The sequence below is a fragment of the Oreochromis niloticus genome, linkage group LG1, assembly GCF_001858045.2.
Source record: "Oreochromis niloticus isolate F11D_XX linkage group LG1, O_niloticus_UMD_NMBU, whole genome shotgun sequence".
Taxonomy (NCBI): domain Eukaryota; kingdom Metazoa; phylum Chordata; class Actinopteri; order Cichliformes; family Cichlidae; genus Oreochromis; species Oreochromis niloticus.
Window position 1 is genome coordinate 9,388,174 of NC_031965.2, and position 18,871 is coordinate 9,407,044.

Sequence of the window (18,871 nt, forward strand, 5' to 3'; positions counted from 1 at the left end):
AAGATCTTGTTGAAATTAATAGAATTCTGTACATAGAAAAGGATGGGTTTTTTTCAGCATGGCAATGGTCTCAAACACACATCCAATACAGTAAAAGCATGCCTGGATAGAAAAACACACAGTGGAACAATATGAGCCATGGATTGGCTCCCCCAGAGCCCAGACCTCAGCATTACTGAAGCAGTGTGGGAACATCTAGCTAGAGAAGGGAACAAAAGGTAGGCAACATCGAAAGAAAAGCTTTGAATGTCCTTCAGGAGGCATGGAGAAATGACAAGAAAGCTTGCCTAAGAGAGTTCAGACTGTGCTGAAGAATAAAACTGATCACACCAAATATTGACTTTCAAGCTTCTGCTGCTGATGTCATAGCTTGGACACACTGCAGATCACCTCTTTGTATGTTGTTTATATAACACTGGGCGTGAGCAGTGTCTCTGAGCCACAAGAGTGAACAGTTCCATGTGTCTCTCACAGATTGGCTGGTTCAAAATGTTGTAGATTTACAAGTATGGATCTACAGGTGTAGTTTTCAATGTACTGTACAGTTGCACAAACGCTGTTTGCGGTATTTTCATGAGTGTTTGCAAGTTTCACTAAATCATTGCTCATAAAGAAATGATGGATTTCTCAAGACTTTTGCACAGTGCCGTATATTGAAAGCAATAACCCTCTCCTCTTCCGTTTCACATTTCTCTTGCAACAAAAAAATCAATTGCTTGGTCTAACCATCACTTCCTTGTTCAGCTCTGGACTGGAATTCTGTTATATGGGTTAATTAACACTGGAAAATGGATAAGACCTGCTTACAATTCTGAGGAAGTATATAGTTATGAGTTGTGACCCTGGATGACATTCCAACCTCACAGCTGCCCCATACTGCCTGGAAGCTACAAGAAGGAAAGCAGTTTAACTGGAGGGCAGATAGGATGCCAAAAAATTTACTTCCTTATCAACCAGCCAGTAGTTTTATTTAGGTAGGGATGTACAGAAGTGTTTCAGAAAAAGGAACATGTATGTAACCTGTAAATGGTGCAATTTTTTTTTTTTTTTTTTTTTTAGTTAAGTGCTTTACTGAACATGTAATGACACATTACTTGGCATGAAACAAAACATGTCAGGTAGGGTCCTTTAAGTTGTAAAGTAACATGGGAAAAGTCATCACATCATGGAAACTGCACAAACTAACTGTCAGTCCACTTTGTTACTGTCGGTACACCAAAAGGAATATTTGATTAAAAAATAAATAAAATCAAGAGACAGGCCTTGGCTAGTTTATCTCCCTTTAACAGACATATTATCTTCTAGATCTTTAACATGACCTTTGACTTTGACATCTTCAGTGGTTTGTCCCTCCCTTGTTTCTTTTTTTTTCTTTTCTTGCATGTACCAACAGTTTTAAATATCCCACGACATTTCAGTGTGATTCAAAAATGTCCTTTTTTTTTGATCAACCAGCCCATTTTTTTCAGGCTATGTTTCTTGTTGTAGCTTGTTTGCTGGTGTGCTCAGGATCATTATTCTGCTGAAAGCTCCAGTCAAATATGGTCTCACATTATCTTCAAGCACTCTTTGATATGAGGCCAAATTTATAGATGAATCAATGACGGACCAGTACCTGAGACCACTTTCACACATGCACTGCAGCCTTGAACTTTTGTAGACATTACCCAGCAGAGCTGTATGTTAGAATGCAAATGTCAGACTCAGTTGGTTCAGACATTAAACGGTCTTTCCCCCTGCCAGCTCACAACTTCAAAGTCTGTGTGATGTCTAATTGAACCCATGTAAAAATAGTCCAGGTAATTGTCCATTTGGTGAAGTCACAGCGAGCGAGTGGGCGTCATGTGTCCTGCCTCCTGTCGGTTCTATCCAGGCGTGTAAAGCAGACTATCTTTGAGCTGTGAGCTCCATGTGAGAAAGGACAACTGCTGACAAGATCCTCAACTGATTGTCCCAACATTGCCAGGAGTTTGTGTGAAATCAAAGAGACTCCAATTCATAGAATTTCTAACACCATGCTTCACAGTTGGTATGAGGTTTATTGGCAAACTGTGTTTTATTCTAATATTCTTTTTGGACTGCAAAGACTGCGGGGGCTATGCGTGATGAAATTTTCAGATTCTCATAACTTGGTGAGGGAGCCAAGTCTGGACAAATCTGAAGTTGTCTGCTCTTTTGCTGCTTTATTTATCTGCATTTGACAGATATTTCGATCTTGGCATAAAAACACAATCTTCAGTCAACTTGTTTATTATGGTCTGACGTAGGAACCCTGTTTTCAAACCTCTGCTCCACTGGCTTAGGCTTTTTAAAATGCGGCAGAGATTTTTCCTCGTGTTTTCTTAATCAGGAGAATTCCCTAAAACCTATTGAGGTTTTTTCATCATATGTATTTTCTTGTAAGAGATTATCTTTTTTTCCCTTTAAAAACAGGGCAGATTATGTTTTTAAGCAATGTTTTTCAGTAAAACATACAAACACTGTGGCTCTGTGGTGCAGTGGTTAACACATTTGCTTTACGAGTGAACGAGCCTTTGTTTGATTATGGAAGGAGACCCAAACCTGGGAATTGGGAAAACACCATCAGGAACATTTGGTGTAAAGTTTATGCCACTGTGATGACCCTTTTGGAAAAGGAGCGGATGAAAGTACTTCTTATAAAGAGACATGCTAATGATTAAATGCATGTTGTGTATGATACTGTCTAAAACTCTGCTATTTCATGGCAAAGTCACACAAGAGGTGTGACACAAATAGATGGCATCATCTTAATGATTGGATTGCATTTTTTGACATCTGGCAACCAAGTGCAAGTATTGCAAGCAACCAATGGCTCAACCAAAGGTTGATCATGCAATTCGCTCAGACTCTGGGCAGCCATGTTTGCTCCTACCTGGCGGGATGCAACCTATCTCCAATCACGTTACAACGTGGGCTTACTGATGCAATCAGTCAACTCGTTTGTGACACATTTCTTTGCATTTTTTCACGCATCTCTGGTTGTATTGTGGTTATACTCCAACATAAAAGCAACGCAATCAATCACTTTTTGTGATTGATTGATTGATGATTTTATTAAAAATGACTTAAACTATTTCCTTTGCTTCTGTGTTTATAATAGCATAACAATACTGCTCCAAAATCCAGAGCTGGATTATTAGAACCTCTGTGCTTACTTTAATATAGGAATGGTAGGAGCATTTTGGTAGTAAAACAGATAATTGCATCATACTTCACAACTAGGCAACCAGATCTTAAATGACCATGAACAAAAAGTTAATTTTGTATATCACTTTATTTTGCCTTATGAAGAAGTACTGCTTTAAAGTGACTGAAATGGGTGCTTGTTCATACATGTCACAAAAGTCAAGATGCTCCATTGGCTCTTTTTTTCTTTCACAGGCTTTCTGCTTTATTAAAAACATAAAATAAAATAAACCCTATTGGATAGTCTGAATTTACCGTTGCTTGGTCATATATAGGATTAGGTTAATGAAAATGAAAAGCTATTTATGCATAGAATACATTTCTCTGGAAAAAAAAACAAACCCTACAGTAATCATGTTTTTATCTTGTTTAACATGGAGGAATTATGCCAGCGAATAAACAATGCTTTACATAATTCCCTCAGTCAAAAAAAAAAAAAAAAAAAAAGATTGTACTTGGTTATAATTTTTAAAAAAATCCCAGAACAAGTTCTTTATCTTATCATATTTAGATGTTATCCTTTTTGTTTGATTAAGTTGGAATTCTGTTTTCCTTGTTGTCCAAATACATTTCTAGCTTGCTTGGCAATATTATATTATACTATATTACTATTGTTAGATATTTCATTCCCCATTACAATGCTTGGTTATTGCTTGGTTTCATAGTATTACCTTTTTTATGTTCTTTATTGGCATCTCCATGTTTTTTCTCCTCTTTTTTGCTTATTTGTTCTCTCTTAATAGTTTCACATTTTAAATGTTTTGTCAACTTTTGTATTATGGTGCAGTAAATAATGTGGAACTTCACAGGAAAAAAAAATGCAAGTTTCATTTTCAGATCTGCAGATAACCGAAAACGAGGTCTTCCTGGTTGGGTAAGTTCGAATTTTATTTTCCTTCTTTATAAAATTTCGGCCGCTAGGATATCACAGATATCACTTTCAGATATGATGTGCAATTTGGCCTTCTAAAATAACTCATTGATAGTTTATCAGCATCTTTTTTAATTTCCTTTTAAAGCTTTTAGCATTTTGGGGGGTTGTTTTAGCTTTTTTGGACTCTTACTGCCTTAAACTTTGTTTATTTAGCATCATGATAGTTAAATAAATGTTGAGACTGTAACTACCATGTGAACAAAAAAAGAACTCGAGCGACAAACGACATGACGTTCCTACATGAGACATCAAAAGTTCATCACTAGATGCTGTACCAAAACATTCATAACTTTCACTAACTACTTCTTTTGATGAAGTTTGATGGTATCGAAAATTTAACCCATATATTTTGTTCATATTTCATGAGCAGAGTCTAAGGGCACTCATAGTATGGTCTGGGTCAACTTCAACCTGGGCCAAAAACTGAATTTTGATCTACAGATCAATCTTAAATAAATGGATGATTAATCTGAGTTAATCTGAAGGCCACATGAAGTTTGGAGGTCTTTAGCAACTGACTCTGCAGAAAGTTGGCTGAGCAATCACTGACCCCACTCTGTAATTCTATATGGCCTACCACTTTGTGGCTTAGTTGCTGTCATTTGCTTCAACTTTGTTATAATACCACGTGCCTAGGCGACTGATTTTACACAACTGTGGCCACGAAAGTGACTGGAACACTATGAGTGATTTGGATAGATGAGTGAATACTTTTGGCAATACAGTGTGTACCTCTGTTCCTTATGACATAATGCATGATCATATATCATCACTCCTATACTCCATGACAGTGTCAAGGCCCCCATGAACTCTGTCACCACTGCTGGATAAAAAGATACTCACAGACATGGCATGTGTAGTTTCGCATTTTCAAGCTTCCCTATTGCCACCTTTTTTCCATGGTTTGACCCACAGTGATGGTTCTAAAATCCATCTGAATGAATATGGATCATATTTGACCCAGGAAAGTCTCAATGTATAACATTTTGTATATTTTGGGTCAGTTTAGGAAAAATCATCAGATATCTAGCTAATGGCATTTAGAGCATTTATTTTGTATTAATTATTGCCAGGGTATCTCTATTTGGCCATTTTAGGTAACAGTTGCACGAATCCTACTCCTCCAATTACCTCAGCTAGAGACAGACCCTCATTGATGTCTGATAGATTAAAAAGTGACCAATGTGGAAACTTTCACAGAGTACCCACAGGGCTCTTTGAAGTCTCTCTTCCCCATATGCAATAGGATTTTGAGTGAGTTCAACAAGATAGAAGGATGAACTGAGGGAGGAGTGCCTGTGTGGAAAGGCTTCAAGCCAACAGATAGCATGTTCAGACTAGGTGCACAAATTCTTATGAAATAATCTGTTAAGTTTATGACTTCAGGTAAAATACAGGCACTGTTTTGCATCTAAGGTAGATGCTGTATGACTTCAGGTAAAATACAGGCACTGTTTTGCATCTAATGGTAGTAGATGCTGTATAGTCTGAACAAGCAAACCACATAGCTTACAACGATGCTATAGGCAGGTGTAGGCACTCCAGGCCTCGAGTGCCGGTATCCTGCAAGTTTTAGATGTGTCCTTGATCCAACACAGCTGATTCAAATTGTTAAATTACCTCCTCAACATGCCTTGAAGTTCTCCAGAGGCCTGGTAATGAACTAATCATTTGATTCAGGTGTGTTGACCCAGGGTGATATCTAAAACCTGCAGGACACCGGCACTCAAGGCCTGGAGTTGCCTATCCCCTGCTATTGGTAATGAACAATAACAAAGTTATTACATAAAGCAGTACATGTCTCTCTTAGCCCCTCTCCATTGCTCTAAGAAAAAAATATGCTGTTATGAATACCTTTTCTGTGAAAATCGCCTGGGCTGATGATACTGTGGGTTTATCTGAGAACAGTATAGATGGCAGGATTGCAGATGAGAACCCCCACCTCTCAACAGTTCCAAACAACAACAACAACAACAACCAACAAGATAAATTTAAGTGTTCCCCACGTTTTGGCAGAAGAGTTCTTTCAACATAACATCTACTGTTTGTGGATGCTGTCCTGACTTGCACTGCATTTTCACAGCTCTGTAGGGCTGCTCACTATTTCAGATATACCTTGTTATGTAGTAGTCTGTATACCAATGTGCAATTTTAAGATTTCGTTTCATTCTTGCACATCTTTGCTTAGCTGTTATCCATATTATCCATATATCCATATTATATATTATACTACATTATACACAGCATAGTATAGTAAATATTCAAGTACAAATGTGTTGAATGAATTAAACTGCACTTTAATATTCTGGTGTGGTCTAATAACTGTTATTTAGCGTGCATTGGCATGGTTACTCTACTTCTACCACAAAAAGGTAACAGTGGTAAGCAAAATAACCTATGATAGATTTAGGACAATACTAGACAATGCATTGAATGCATACTAAATGTTAGTCACAACTTTGTATATCAGTGTACAGAGGAGAGAAATGTAACTCATTTATTAACATTTTCTAGCCAGAAATAGTGAAATGTGTGATTTCGTTTGTTTTGACACTACAGCAGTTTTTTTTATACTTAAATTGACTTAAAAGTGTGTAATTTTTCTGTTGCAGCTGCCTACTTTATATTTATATATACAGGGATACTCAGTTCAGGGAATAAACTTAAATTAACATAAATCTTTGAAAAAACGTATACATGCTTAGCCACAATATCTTATTGGACGTTATATTTGTGAAGATTTTGTCTGTAACTAGACAGGGCTGCATTTTGATATGTGAAAAGCGAACGTGTCAGTCAAGAAAAGGTGTCCATAAAGACATATTCCTTCAAGTTTATGTGTTTCTTCCTATAGTTTTTATATACACACTTTTTGAAAAAAAGAACTGTGCCCTAAACGAGTGAGTAACCATATATAGTAACTTCACTGGGCCTGGTTTACAGCATAAAAATGAACAGTTTTGAAAAGTCGCACAAGTGAAGAAAAAAAAAAGCCTAGAGTTAGAATTGACAATTTACATATAAATTTCAACGAGTGCCGCATAAAGGGTTAATACTTTTTGTTTTGTTTTATTTTATTTTCCCCCTGCCCGTATAACGCAGATGGCTCTGCGAAAATGTTTAAATGCCAGTTTATGAGCCATTACATCCGTCTGTGTGTGTGTATTTGCACGCGCGCTTGAGCATGTCGCGTATTGATGACGTCCGAACGCTGACATCGCACACAGACTGATTTAGCACCAAAAGTCCAGTAAGTAGGTGTATTTTACACTTTTATTTTACTGATCTTACAGAGTCGAGGTAAACGAGTCGTTGTTTTAACGTATGACTACGAGACTTCACGCTTGGGGAACCATTTTTCGAAGCCATCGTCACTGCTACATGTTAGCCATAGCTATTAGCACAAATGGTACAACTGCAAACTTTTCATCTAACCAGACTGAGATCAGCCTCAGGAACTTAGTTGATGAGCTCCCCTGATCCTCCCTTGTCTAAGATGAACGAGCATCTTCTCACACTGAATGCTGAGTTGTGAGCATTGCGATAACATATGTTTCCCCGAAGAAGAAACCTTTCATATCACTTGTCAAAGTTAACATAAAGCTATGTTTTACAGTGCAGCGCTGTCTAATTATTCCTGTCGGTATAAACTGACTCGGATAAATCAGATTTTATCGTTTTCATTACAGTGTAGCAAATGGTAAATGTTCGACTTCACAATATACTTTATGTAGGTTAGTAAGCAGCCTGTATTTCATTGGAAACTGCAACACAAACCGAAAAGTCACCTGTGTAGTTGTGGTGCACAGGGTAATGCTTTAGGTGAAATGTAAAGTCCATGTATGATCTTTAACTGCATTTATATTGACAGTATGTATGATTTAAGAAACTGAACTGAAAAGTACGATGTGGTCATATATGCTCTATGCTCAGGGTTAAGTTTATTCTTCATTTTAGTTAGTAGTTATTTAGTTGTGTGAAGGGAACCTGCAAAGTAAGAATTTCATTGTTCTGCGTAACCACTTGTGTTTTGCGGTGTATATGACAATAAACCTGTTGAGTATAATGCATTGGTTAATATTTGATGTGAAAATCTACATATCAGAAATGAATGACAAGGCTGATATGAAATATATTAAAGGATTATCCTTTTGTATTTTATTTTCCATAAATGTATGTATGTATGTATTTATTTATTTCTCAAACTGGAATTGCACATTTACAAGAACCTTTAAATAACTGTATTGCGCCAGTGTTTGGCATGTGACATAAAATAGGCTTTCCCCCTCTGTAATAGTAAACCAGTACGTAACCACCTGCTATGCAAGCCAAAAGTTTTACATTACATTGAATCACAAATGCTAGAAACATGTATGTATATTATGACATTTACCGCTATGTCTTTCTTTCAGTGCAGTTAGAATCTCAGATGAGCCATAAAACAAAGCTCCTCATTGTGCAGTGTGGAATGAGTTTGTTACAGTCTTTAATAGGAATCTGTGTGTTTTTTGTGGTATTTCAATAACGTGATATAGAACAATGTTTGAATAAACAAGCACCTAATTATATAAAAATCCCCTATGGAGGGAAAAAAACAAACAAATCCCTATCCCGTATGTATTTACTTGAAATAAAGGTTTATTATTTTTCTCTGTCTTGAATGTCTGTGACATAAATTGACCTTTCCATGTGAAAATGGAGGAAGCAAAGACAAAAAGCAACTTTTGGCCATTTTTATTACAATTTAAAAAAAAAAAAAAAAATTAATTAAAAAAGGAAAAAAATACAGGACAGATGGACTTTTAGTGCTGTACTGCAGAATAAAGGAAACAGTTAACTGTAATTAGTGTGATCCACACTGCGGAATTCATCCAGGATTCAACTTCAGCCATTTCTGGATAGCTGTAGCTTGCAGACATCAATTACAGTTAGGTTATGCAACTATGTTAAACCAGTGTGTTAATTTGTTTTAGTTGGGTGTCAATATTTAGCAAAAAATTTGCTAAGAAGTTCCTTAAAAAAAAAAAAAAAAAAGTGTGCATAGTCATCCATTAAAAGTAAAGACAGTCACAAATAAAACAAACCGTTCTCGCAGTGCTTAATGCCCCTGCAGACGGTGTGACCACGGGAAGCTGTAAATATGAAAGGCTGTCTGTCATGGTCTGCTTTGCTGATTGCTTTTCATTTCCTCATTGACAATGTGTCTCCAAATAAAAGAAACTCCTTCGCACTTCATCATGAAACTAATGATAGTGCTTTCTATTTATTAATGCCAGTGCCATGCTGCTCTCACTCGCCTGCGCTGAAATGCAATATAAATCATTGTATTTGGTTCTGAATCTAGCGAGGCATGGAAAATTCATGTCTTAATGAAAGAAAAGAGCCTAAATGCTTGCATAATAGGAAAATGCATTTAACAGTGTGTTTTCAAGGGATTTCAAGCTGGAGCGTAACCTTTTACATGTTACTCAGCATCTAAGATTGATCAAAGGAAACCACATGTTAGTTCTTGGGAACTGACATGTGGGAGAATAAAGAATAAGGGAAAGTAGTCCAACTGTAATTTTTTTTTTCTTCTTCCTCCTTGATTTCTGTGGTATTGTGTGATGCTGTGATATGAGTAACACCATGAAACCTGGGGCACTGACAAAATCCTTTTCCCTTTTGACCTTAAATCACTTAGCTCTTCCTCCTTCCACCAAGTAAAGTGTTACCGATTACATTGCCCAGTTTCTGTTGACATTATGACACATCTTTTAAATGCCGTTAACTGTTTTGACAGGAGATGTCGTCTTTTTGCGGCACCGGTGATGATTTTCAAGATGCAGGTCGAGAGACCGCTGAAAAACAGGCAAGTGTAGTGCGTGACATGAGAGATTTTTATTTATTTATTTATTTTAAGGTATTTGTATGAACTGAAGTCTTCTAAATGCCTTTCTTAAGTGAGATGGTGATTAAAAACTTGTGAGAATTTGAAAAATGTTACACTAAAATGCTGCTAAAAATTGCAAAATAAAATAATAAACATTTTAATTGAAGTTAATTATTTTAATGCACATTGTGTTATCCTTGCTGCTTTCCTAATACAACAGTCACACCTTGGAGCTTAGGATGTATTAACTGAATTCATTTGAACTTTAAAAATGACTCACCCACGGGCTAATAAAAGGAGTTGATTGTGTCGGTTTTCTAGGTGTTGCTCTGTGTGTTTTTGTAGCTACAATTCCAGAGTACAAGAGACTTGGCAGCAGATTTAGAATCAAAGTTTCAGTCACATTTATATTTCTGCATCACTCACTGAATTCCAGTGACAATGCAGAGAGTAGTTTGCAGTCTGTAACTTTACAGCTGGGCTTCATGTGTGATGTTAGTGAGGTAGACTGCTTAATGACGTGCGTGTTTAAAATCTGGGTGCTGTAGTTAAAAGAATCGGTGAAAACGTTTGTCTTCGTAAACTAAATGTATATAATGTACATTATGGATATATAAATGCTGTAAGCCTGATTTTCATGTAATTTTTTTTAATAAGGTTAATGTGCCAACTGCTAAGATTGATAGGCTTTTAAAGCTGTCAAAAAAGACTACATTAATTCTTGGACTTTTATATGCAAATAATTTCCTGTGAACTGTTGCTATGGTGATTTAAAGTACTGCTTACTGACATAAATTCCACTGTTAATGTAGTTGCCACATTACTAAACCTTGATTTGCTACAATAAACAGTGATTGTATCTTGGTATAACATTAAAAGCAAATAGGCTACTGGTAGTTGTAATTTAATTGGTGTTTATTTATTCTTTTGTGCCGGGGAAACAGAAAGCTTCATAATGAGGTGGGGAAAAAAAGTATCTGGCTCTTAATCACCCTATCTGTGAATACCTAGTTAATTTTAGCTTTATGTGCCAATACAGTTCAATTTTAAGTATCAGCGGATACTGAAGTTCGCCGTGTAAATATTGTAGTGTCCAAAGTTGAAAATGCAGTGCATGAGTTTTTACTTTTCTTGACACTGGCTGATGCAACGTGTTGAATTGTTGTAACTCAGGTAACAGTTTTGCGTCTGTTACAGGACAAGGAACATCCACGTGTCCTCATTCCTGAGTTATGTCGGCTCTTCTACCAGCTGGGATGGGTGACGGGGACGGGTGGAGGGATAAGTCTCAAACGAGGGTTCGTATGTTTTTTTTTGTTTTTTTGTTTTTGTTTTTTTTTTTAAACTTACAATGCAGAGCATTGGGAAATATTGGAAATTTTGAGGTTCGTATCCTCCATTGCTCATCTGTGAAGGATATTTCTAGTTAAAATTACTGATTGGCACACCGTTAATACGAATGTCTTTGGAAATGCCAAAGATGCCCTCGAATAGTTTTTGTTGTTGGATGTGTGTGCATGGCAGTGATTCAGGATTCAGTGAGGCTAATAGGGAGTTTGTTATATTAGTTTTGACAGTGTGTGTGAATCTAGGTTAAAAGCAGAAGGCCGTAGTTTTGCTGTAATGAAACAGAATTCAAACCGAAGTCTTTGACAGGTTATTACAAGCATCTTTGAACTATGTTGTCTTGGAAGGCAGCTACAAAGAAAGCACCACCCATTAGCAAATCTCTTTGAAGTGTGGAATGGCAGACATTTATTTAAGCCAGCAAGGTAACTTGATGAAACTTCCAGTGAAGCCAGATAACCATTCAGCCACAGCTTCATGCACCCTGGCAACTCTAAAATGATTTGAGGGAGAGTTTTTCATCTTGTTGAATGATTATACCTTTAGATTCAAATAGAAAATGAGCAGTTGTAAGCTCCACTTTGGATCATTCCTCAAAAAGCCTGCAGTTTGACAGAATAACTATCTTTCAGTTTGACTTTTTTTTTCTTTTTTTTTAACATCCCCTCCCCCCCAAAAAATAGGACACATTTGACGCAGGCTTGTGTCATTACAGACGGAGTATGCCGTGGTAATTTACGGCCATGACATTTATCACCTCAGTGCATTTTGTGATGATAAACAGAAAATATCACCAAACAACACAAGTCATATGTATTGGACCTAATGTGGAATCGATCAGGCAGCCAGAATCCATAATGCAGTAGTGTTGTTTTACACAAAAATGTGTTGTTGTTTCTTTTTCTTTTTCTGTGAGCGCAGGGCTGAATTTTAAGCTCTTCTGCCTTTTTCTCCTGCCCCCCGACCCTCCTCTTCACAGCTGCTTTGGTTTGACTCAGAAATGACTCACAGCCTGAGGCAGCCTCACCGAAACTTGCACTCAAAATCAATAAGCTACTCCTCTATCTGGAAATGTTTGTTGCTAGATAAAGAAGGGAACAATGGTTCCATCTACTAGACTCTATTGGGAAATGTCAAGGCACAAAACATTTAAGCAAAAAGAAAGATTGTTTCAAAGATTTTGAGGGAATCAGCTGAGTTTCTCTATTTAACACTGCCACTTGCATTTGTTTGCATTTCACTCCAGGCTTTGTTCCATCAGGTCTTGTGGACAAGGCTATAGAAAACCAGGTTTTCTAACAAAGAGAATGCTGTATTAGCGAAATGTCACATGATATTTACACGCATAACAGTTGTGATATTTACACTGCAGTTCAAAGACGGTTCCAAGTAAATGGAAAGGCAGAGCAATAAAGTGCTCCGGCTGAACGGCCAAACTCTGAGCCAACTTTGTGTTTAACTGGTGGAAAAAGAAAAAACTGCAGTGCATTGCGAAAGTTTTGAACCACCCCTCTTCATATTTTTTGTTCTTAAATATATTTTGCTTCCAAGAGACTTTCTTGTACATCTTAGAAATCATTTGTTTCAATATCTTTAGGTGAATCTACAAAAGATGCCACAATATAAAGTGGTTTTGCACTAGTGACATGATTCTTAAAAAAAAGCTATTAAGTGAAAACGTATGTCCACATGGTGCGCAGTGTTGTCATTTAAAAAATTTGAGTAAACTGGACAAGTAAAGGACAAAAGAAGCAGCTAACTTAAAAATGCAAGCAGATGATATTCGGCAGATAAACATTTTTTTGAGTCATGTCCTTAGGAAATAGGAAAAGCAAAGACTTGATGCAGGAACTTGGAGATGCCTCTAGCCCTCAGTTGGTCCATCTAGTGTTTGCAGAAGGCTCTTCAGAAATGGTTCTTAAGAAAGGGAAAGGGTGGAAAAAAGGCTGTGGTATACAAGAAGTGGACTAAAAATGCATGGGGACCGCTACAACAGTGTCTTCCGCCATCTGTAAAACATGGTGGAGGCTGTGTCATGGTTTGGGGCTGCATTCGAACCAGTGGTGTTGGAGATTGTGCCAAAATTGATGGAATTATGAACATGAAAAAGTAATGTAAAATTTTGAGCCACCACGCAATACCTTCTAAGCTTAAATTACTAGGTTTTTTTTTTGCGGGGGGGGGGTTTGATGTGGAAACCCTTAGTTTCTCATGGAGTTATGAAGAAATAACTTCTAAGTTCACATCAGAAGGATGTAGTACTTTATCTTCATGATATTAACTGTATTTGCTGTAAAACTTACAGAGACCAGATCTACATTGCACCATCAGGTGTTCAGAAAGAGAGAATCCAGGTGAGAAGACTGTAAGTGGTGTGAAACTGTTCTGCCCAGTAGGGATAACAGATTGATGTGAGTGATCAACAGTTTTGAAACTCTCTCTTCTTCAGCCAGAAGATATGTTTGTTTGTGACATGGAGGAGAGGGACATCAGCTGTCCTCCTGCCTGGAAGAAGTTAAAGAAGAGCCAGTGCACACCACTTTTTATGAACGCCTATGCTATGAGAGGTTAGTCGCTCCTTGCACAACGCTTACCACCCACGTTAGCCACTATTTGCATACACCGATTTAAAAAAAAAAAAAAGAAGATCTTTTAAATGAAGCAGTTCTTTTAGTCTGAGTCATGTTTTAGTACAGCACACAGAAAAAGAAAAGACTTGTTTAATTACAGATGTTTTCTAATTTGAAAAGCTAAATGAAATGTGGAAGTGGTGCCTGCTCCTGATTCATGTACTAAATGCTGTGATTATGTTCACTTAAGTGGGTACACCGTTTAGTCACGGAAACAAAATTAAATTGTAGAAATCAATAAACTCCCAAGAAGTTTGTTCTGTTTTTATTTATTTTAAGTTGTTTATTTTAACTTTTTTTTTTTTTTTTAAACAAAATACCCAGAAAGGTTTGTCTTTTGGACATTAAATGTGAATTGATGAGCGCAAGATTGTCTACAAAATGAATGTCTTCCACATTATTATTATTATTATTATTATTATTCGTATTTAATAAAGGAATTGTAATAAGAAGCCAACCTTTAATGAAATAACCCACCCTATAATAACTTTAAAAGAGATCCACAACATAATACTAATACAGTTTAGATTGTAACTTAAGCATAGTTTAACCTGAGTTCTAATCACTGTTAGGGTTAGGGTACAACTTTTTTGTGTGTGTGTGTAAATTATCGTTTGAGAAAGACTGTACCAGTAGACGACACTCACACATCAAAATCTCCTCTTCCTTTGCTAAAATACAGGGGCACAGGCAGTTATACACACCCACTCAAAGGCTGCTGTCATGGCAACGCTGCTCTATCCTGGCAAAGAGTTCAGGATAACACACCAGGAGATGATCAAGGGGATTCGTAAGGGGACCTCAGGCACAAACTATCGGTATGTAATCAAGCAGCAAGGATTAGTGACGTCCAAAGAGCTTCTAAGCATTTATTTATTTATTTATTTATTTTTAATTTTTCATGGTGTAACAAAGTTGTTATGCAAATATGGTTATGGAAAAGGAGTAGAAATACAAACTTGAATAAAGTGGTTGACACTAGATGTGTTAAACTTGAAGCTACGTATACACTAGTTATTTTTAGTTATCCAACGTATCCCAAACGAACTCATGTGCTGAGAACAATTAAATGGAGTGAAAACCTGTCCACCGAGAATGATTAAGTCAAGGCAGGGTTTTGGCACAAGCTCGTGTACTTTAAATCTGACAGTAGAAATTTCCAGCATTTGCCTGGTAGTTCAGCCAGCTTTCCGTGGAAACATGTTTGGTTTATTGTTTTGGTCGGGGTTAAGAAAAGCATAACCGCAGTATGTGCTGAAGAGGGTTATTTTTTTTTATTTTATTTTTTTTAATTTGTTGGCTATTTATACATCATCATCTTGCCCATGTTTATTGCCATCTCTTTCCCAATAACCCTGATGCTAGTCGGGAAACCTTTTGTGCAGTGTTCATTGTTATGTACTGATAGCTATCTAACCACACAACTGAATGAATGAAGGAAATTTTGCCCCCATGGTTAAAGCCTGTTGAAATAGGGTGGCAGCTGATTATATTAAATGATGAACTGTTTAGCTTTTAACATGCTGCACAGGTTTGAGGTTGTTTTGTTTAATCCGCAGTCTAAAACTTGGTTATAAAATGCAAACGAGAGAAACAGCAAATCCTCACAGGGTTCATACTCAACTATTTTAAGTTCAAAGCTTGATTCACCCTCACTGTGTTGCCTCCTTTTGATTGCCACCCAATCAAAGATGCTGGCAAGCTGATGGCAGCGTCAGCCTCTGAGAACAAGCATATAGAGCATGTATCTGACTGTACTCTGGTGGGAAAAGGAACAACTTTAACAGTTATCAGCCTTGGTGTCATTTGTTATGTTTACACAGGTATGATGACTTCCTGGTTGTGCCGATTATTGAAAATACACCAGAGGAGAAGGACTTGAAAGACCGGATGGCTCGGGCAATGGAAGAATACCCAGATTCATGTGCAGTTCTTGTCCGCAGGCACGGTGTCTATGTGTGGGGCGAGTCGTGGGAAAAAGCGAAGACTATGTGAGCATTTATTTCACTGCCCCATTCCACTTGTTGCTATACACATGATAAGATATGCGAAACAAGACTTTTGATGAAGTTTTTGACATTTCTAGGCAGTATAGTTTGTCAGAATTTCCATAGAGGGTGAATTGTTAAGATTTGGAGTTTCCATTAGGGTTGTCTTTCACCATGAAATTTTAAGTTGTTGTAAGTCACACATACGTTGTCCAATCAGTCCAAAACGTATCGTGGTTGATGAACAGATAGCCAGAACATATCTACATGTCACTAATGAGCGATAGTTATAGCAGCATGTTTATGCTTTGATTAATGTAGCTGCTGAACCACATTATTTCAAATGTGATCAGAAGAGCCTTCAGACCTAGATGATGCTTTATGATGAAAAATTTGAGTTTTCATTAAACGTCATGCCCCGGCACCATAAAGAATGGCTTTGAAAAAGGAAATCTTTTTGAAACCACTGCCTCAATCTAACAGGAAGTTCACTATTTTGAATTTAACAGGTTTTTGGCATTTTCAGACCACAGTCACAAAGGCAACCCTCTGACAACCTCTGGTTGCTAAGGAAAAATGTGTACTCCCAAGTGGTTGCTGGCTTTCGTCAGGTGAAATCTGTCTTGGTTTCTGATTATTTTAGAGGTTTCTGCAGTCGGCTATAGTTTGCATGCAAGACACTGACTTTTTTCTGAGTACAAGTGAATGTTCTCCAAATTGATGGAGCATGATGGACTTTCACTTTGAAGGTGAACATTCTCAGTTTACAGGTCATCACATTTTTCAACAGTTTCAATACTGCTTGGCAAGCTGTTTGTTTGCAGACAAGTTGGCATCTTCCAACCAATCTAGTGGCGACCGTAGCAACATGCTAGTGTCCAAACCTCCCCTTTGGTCACTGTTCCCAACAACCAGCCTGCAACCAGCTGGGTGATGCACACTTTTCCCTCATGAGTGGTTGCCAAATGGTTGCTGACAGAGGTTTTAATAAACACACCATTTTGATTGAATCTTATGTACTTGTTCTTTGGTTAGTTTAATCTAAAAGCTTTTGCAATGCTAACTTGTAAAACTTTAGAGTTTTTGTTGCAGGGCATGTCTGTGGTAGCATGGCAAATTTTGATTGGAGTCCAAGCACAGATGCATCTTCAATTTCAATATTCACTGTTATAGTTTCACCTGTTCTCAACAGGAAATCTGCATTATGTGATAAACATCATCAGAGATTTACGAATGTTCATTGTTTGTTCTACATTTGATATACAGCAAAATATAAATAGTGGGTGCTCTGAAATGACACCTAGTGGTTACATGAAGTGATAAGCAACTAATTTGTACAACACCCATTTTAGACTCCAGGACTTAAGAATTTTAACTGACTGCACAAATCCCCTCTACTAAAGTGCGAAGGCCAGACCATCTCTGCTTATGGCTTTATTTATTTATTGTTTTAATCTCTACATGACTAAGAATATATTGGTACATTTGTGTTATAATCTTGCAAAAGCATATTAGTTTTAATCATTTCTGTCACATCTTTCCTGTGTTTTCCAGGTGCGAATGCTACGACTACCTGTTTGACGTTGCAGTCCAGATGAAGCAATGTGGACTGGACCCCTCAGCCCTTCCGATGGAAGAAAAAGGAATAGTTTGATATTCGATGGTGCTTTTCAAAGAGACATTTGTGGCAGAAAGGTTAGTGGAGTTCAATCAGGAGAGCAGATTGTAATCATTTGCCTTTCATGCCAGCCTGCTTCAAATTTGATGAAATTTGATGGTAAGGGTAGATTCAGGGTTGAAGGAGATTGAATGCCTGCGATCTGGAAGTATCTGAAGGAACACTGTGAAGCACTGTGGGACAACTCATGAGTGAGCAGCTGTCAAATCAATGTCCTTAGGTTCAAATGTTTCTCTATTCAAGTCTGACTGGACTGAAATCAAGGTCTATGCCAGGCATGAACATCACGCTGCATTTCACTGACTGCTTCAATCGATTTAGAAAAGAAAAAAACTGCAAAAAAAACCTCAATACAATGTGTAATTGTGTAAAATAAGTTTAGGTTTTCTGTTTCTTAAGTTTTTGGCTATAGTTAAATAAAATCCAGTTTTCCTTTCTAAAACACGATCTTTCTCATGTTAATTTTTGAATACAAGCCCAGGAGACACCTGATGTTCTGTATATGTAAATAAAGCACATCTTTAGCCTATAAAAAAATACAACATACACAGAAATTGCTGCTCATTTTTCTCAAACACTGTTTACCGAAAGTGACCCCGTGTTGGATTAAAGAACTCTTGCTGTACCCGTGGACGTCGTTTCACTCTCACACCACCGTTCCAGGAACAGGCAAGTGCATTTGTGTGCAGGCATCTCACGGCGTCTGCGGATCCTCGCACAGCATGAATTCAGTCGTCGGCGTACTCATTTCTCATGAAAGCCAGGGCTGTTGTTCTTTTAACAAGCTCCCTCTGCTGCCACTATCCCATTGTTTCCACTGCTACACTCATTCAAAACAGAACACTGTCAAATGTGCCGCAGGCTTATTTAAAATTGGTGAAAACAAGAAATATACAGAAAACATCAACAAAAATATTCTTTTGTGTTGCACCAACACTGCCAAGACCATCCCCCCTCCTCAACTGATTAATGAGGATCTCTGGTAAACTCATTTGCAAAAGAAACCGAACACCAGCCTGTAACACTGAAAATGACATTCTGAAGCTCACAATGTCAGAGACACAATGTCTCAACGGAAATGAGTTCTCTGATTTTTACTTCTTTCTTTGCGGCTGCTGTTCAATGATTTTTATCTATAAAAAAAAAAAATCATTCACATTTAAAAACTCAAAAGTATGCTGCAATGTCAAAGTCGGACTGAAATCTGACAATATC

General features: G+C 37.4%; 1 protein-coding gene across 2 annotated transcripts; it reads left to right on the forward strand.

The window, feature by feature from the left end:
* The first annotated feature begins 7,257 nt into the window (after nucleotides 1–7,257).
* apip (APAF1 interacting protein) lies at nucleotides 7,258–18,278 on the forward strand. Of its 2 annotated transcripts, none has more exons than XM_003450778.4 (8): nucleotides 7,258–7,391; nucleotides 9,924–9,992; nucleotides 11,211–11,311; nucleotides 13,666–13,714; nucleotides 13,810–13,927; nucleotides 14,673–14,808; nucleotides 15,814–15,981; nucleotides 17,533–18,278. In XM_003450778.4, the coding sequence occupies exons 2-8, from the start codon at nucleotides 9,927–9,929 to the stop codon at nucleotides 17,630–17,632; spliced, it is 738 nt and encodes a 245-aa protein (XP_003450826.1). In that variant the 5' UTR covers nucleotides 7,258–7,391; nucleotides 9,924–9,926; the 3' UTR covers nucleotides 17,633–18,278. The 2 variants fall into 2 exon arrangements, with proteins under 2 accessions (XP_003450826.1, XP_005455787.1); XM_005455730.4 differs by having other exon boundaries at nucleotides 7,299–7,395.
* The last annotated feature ends 593 nt before the right edge of the window (nucleotides 18,279–18,871 follow it).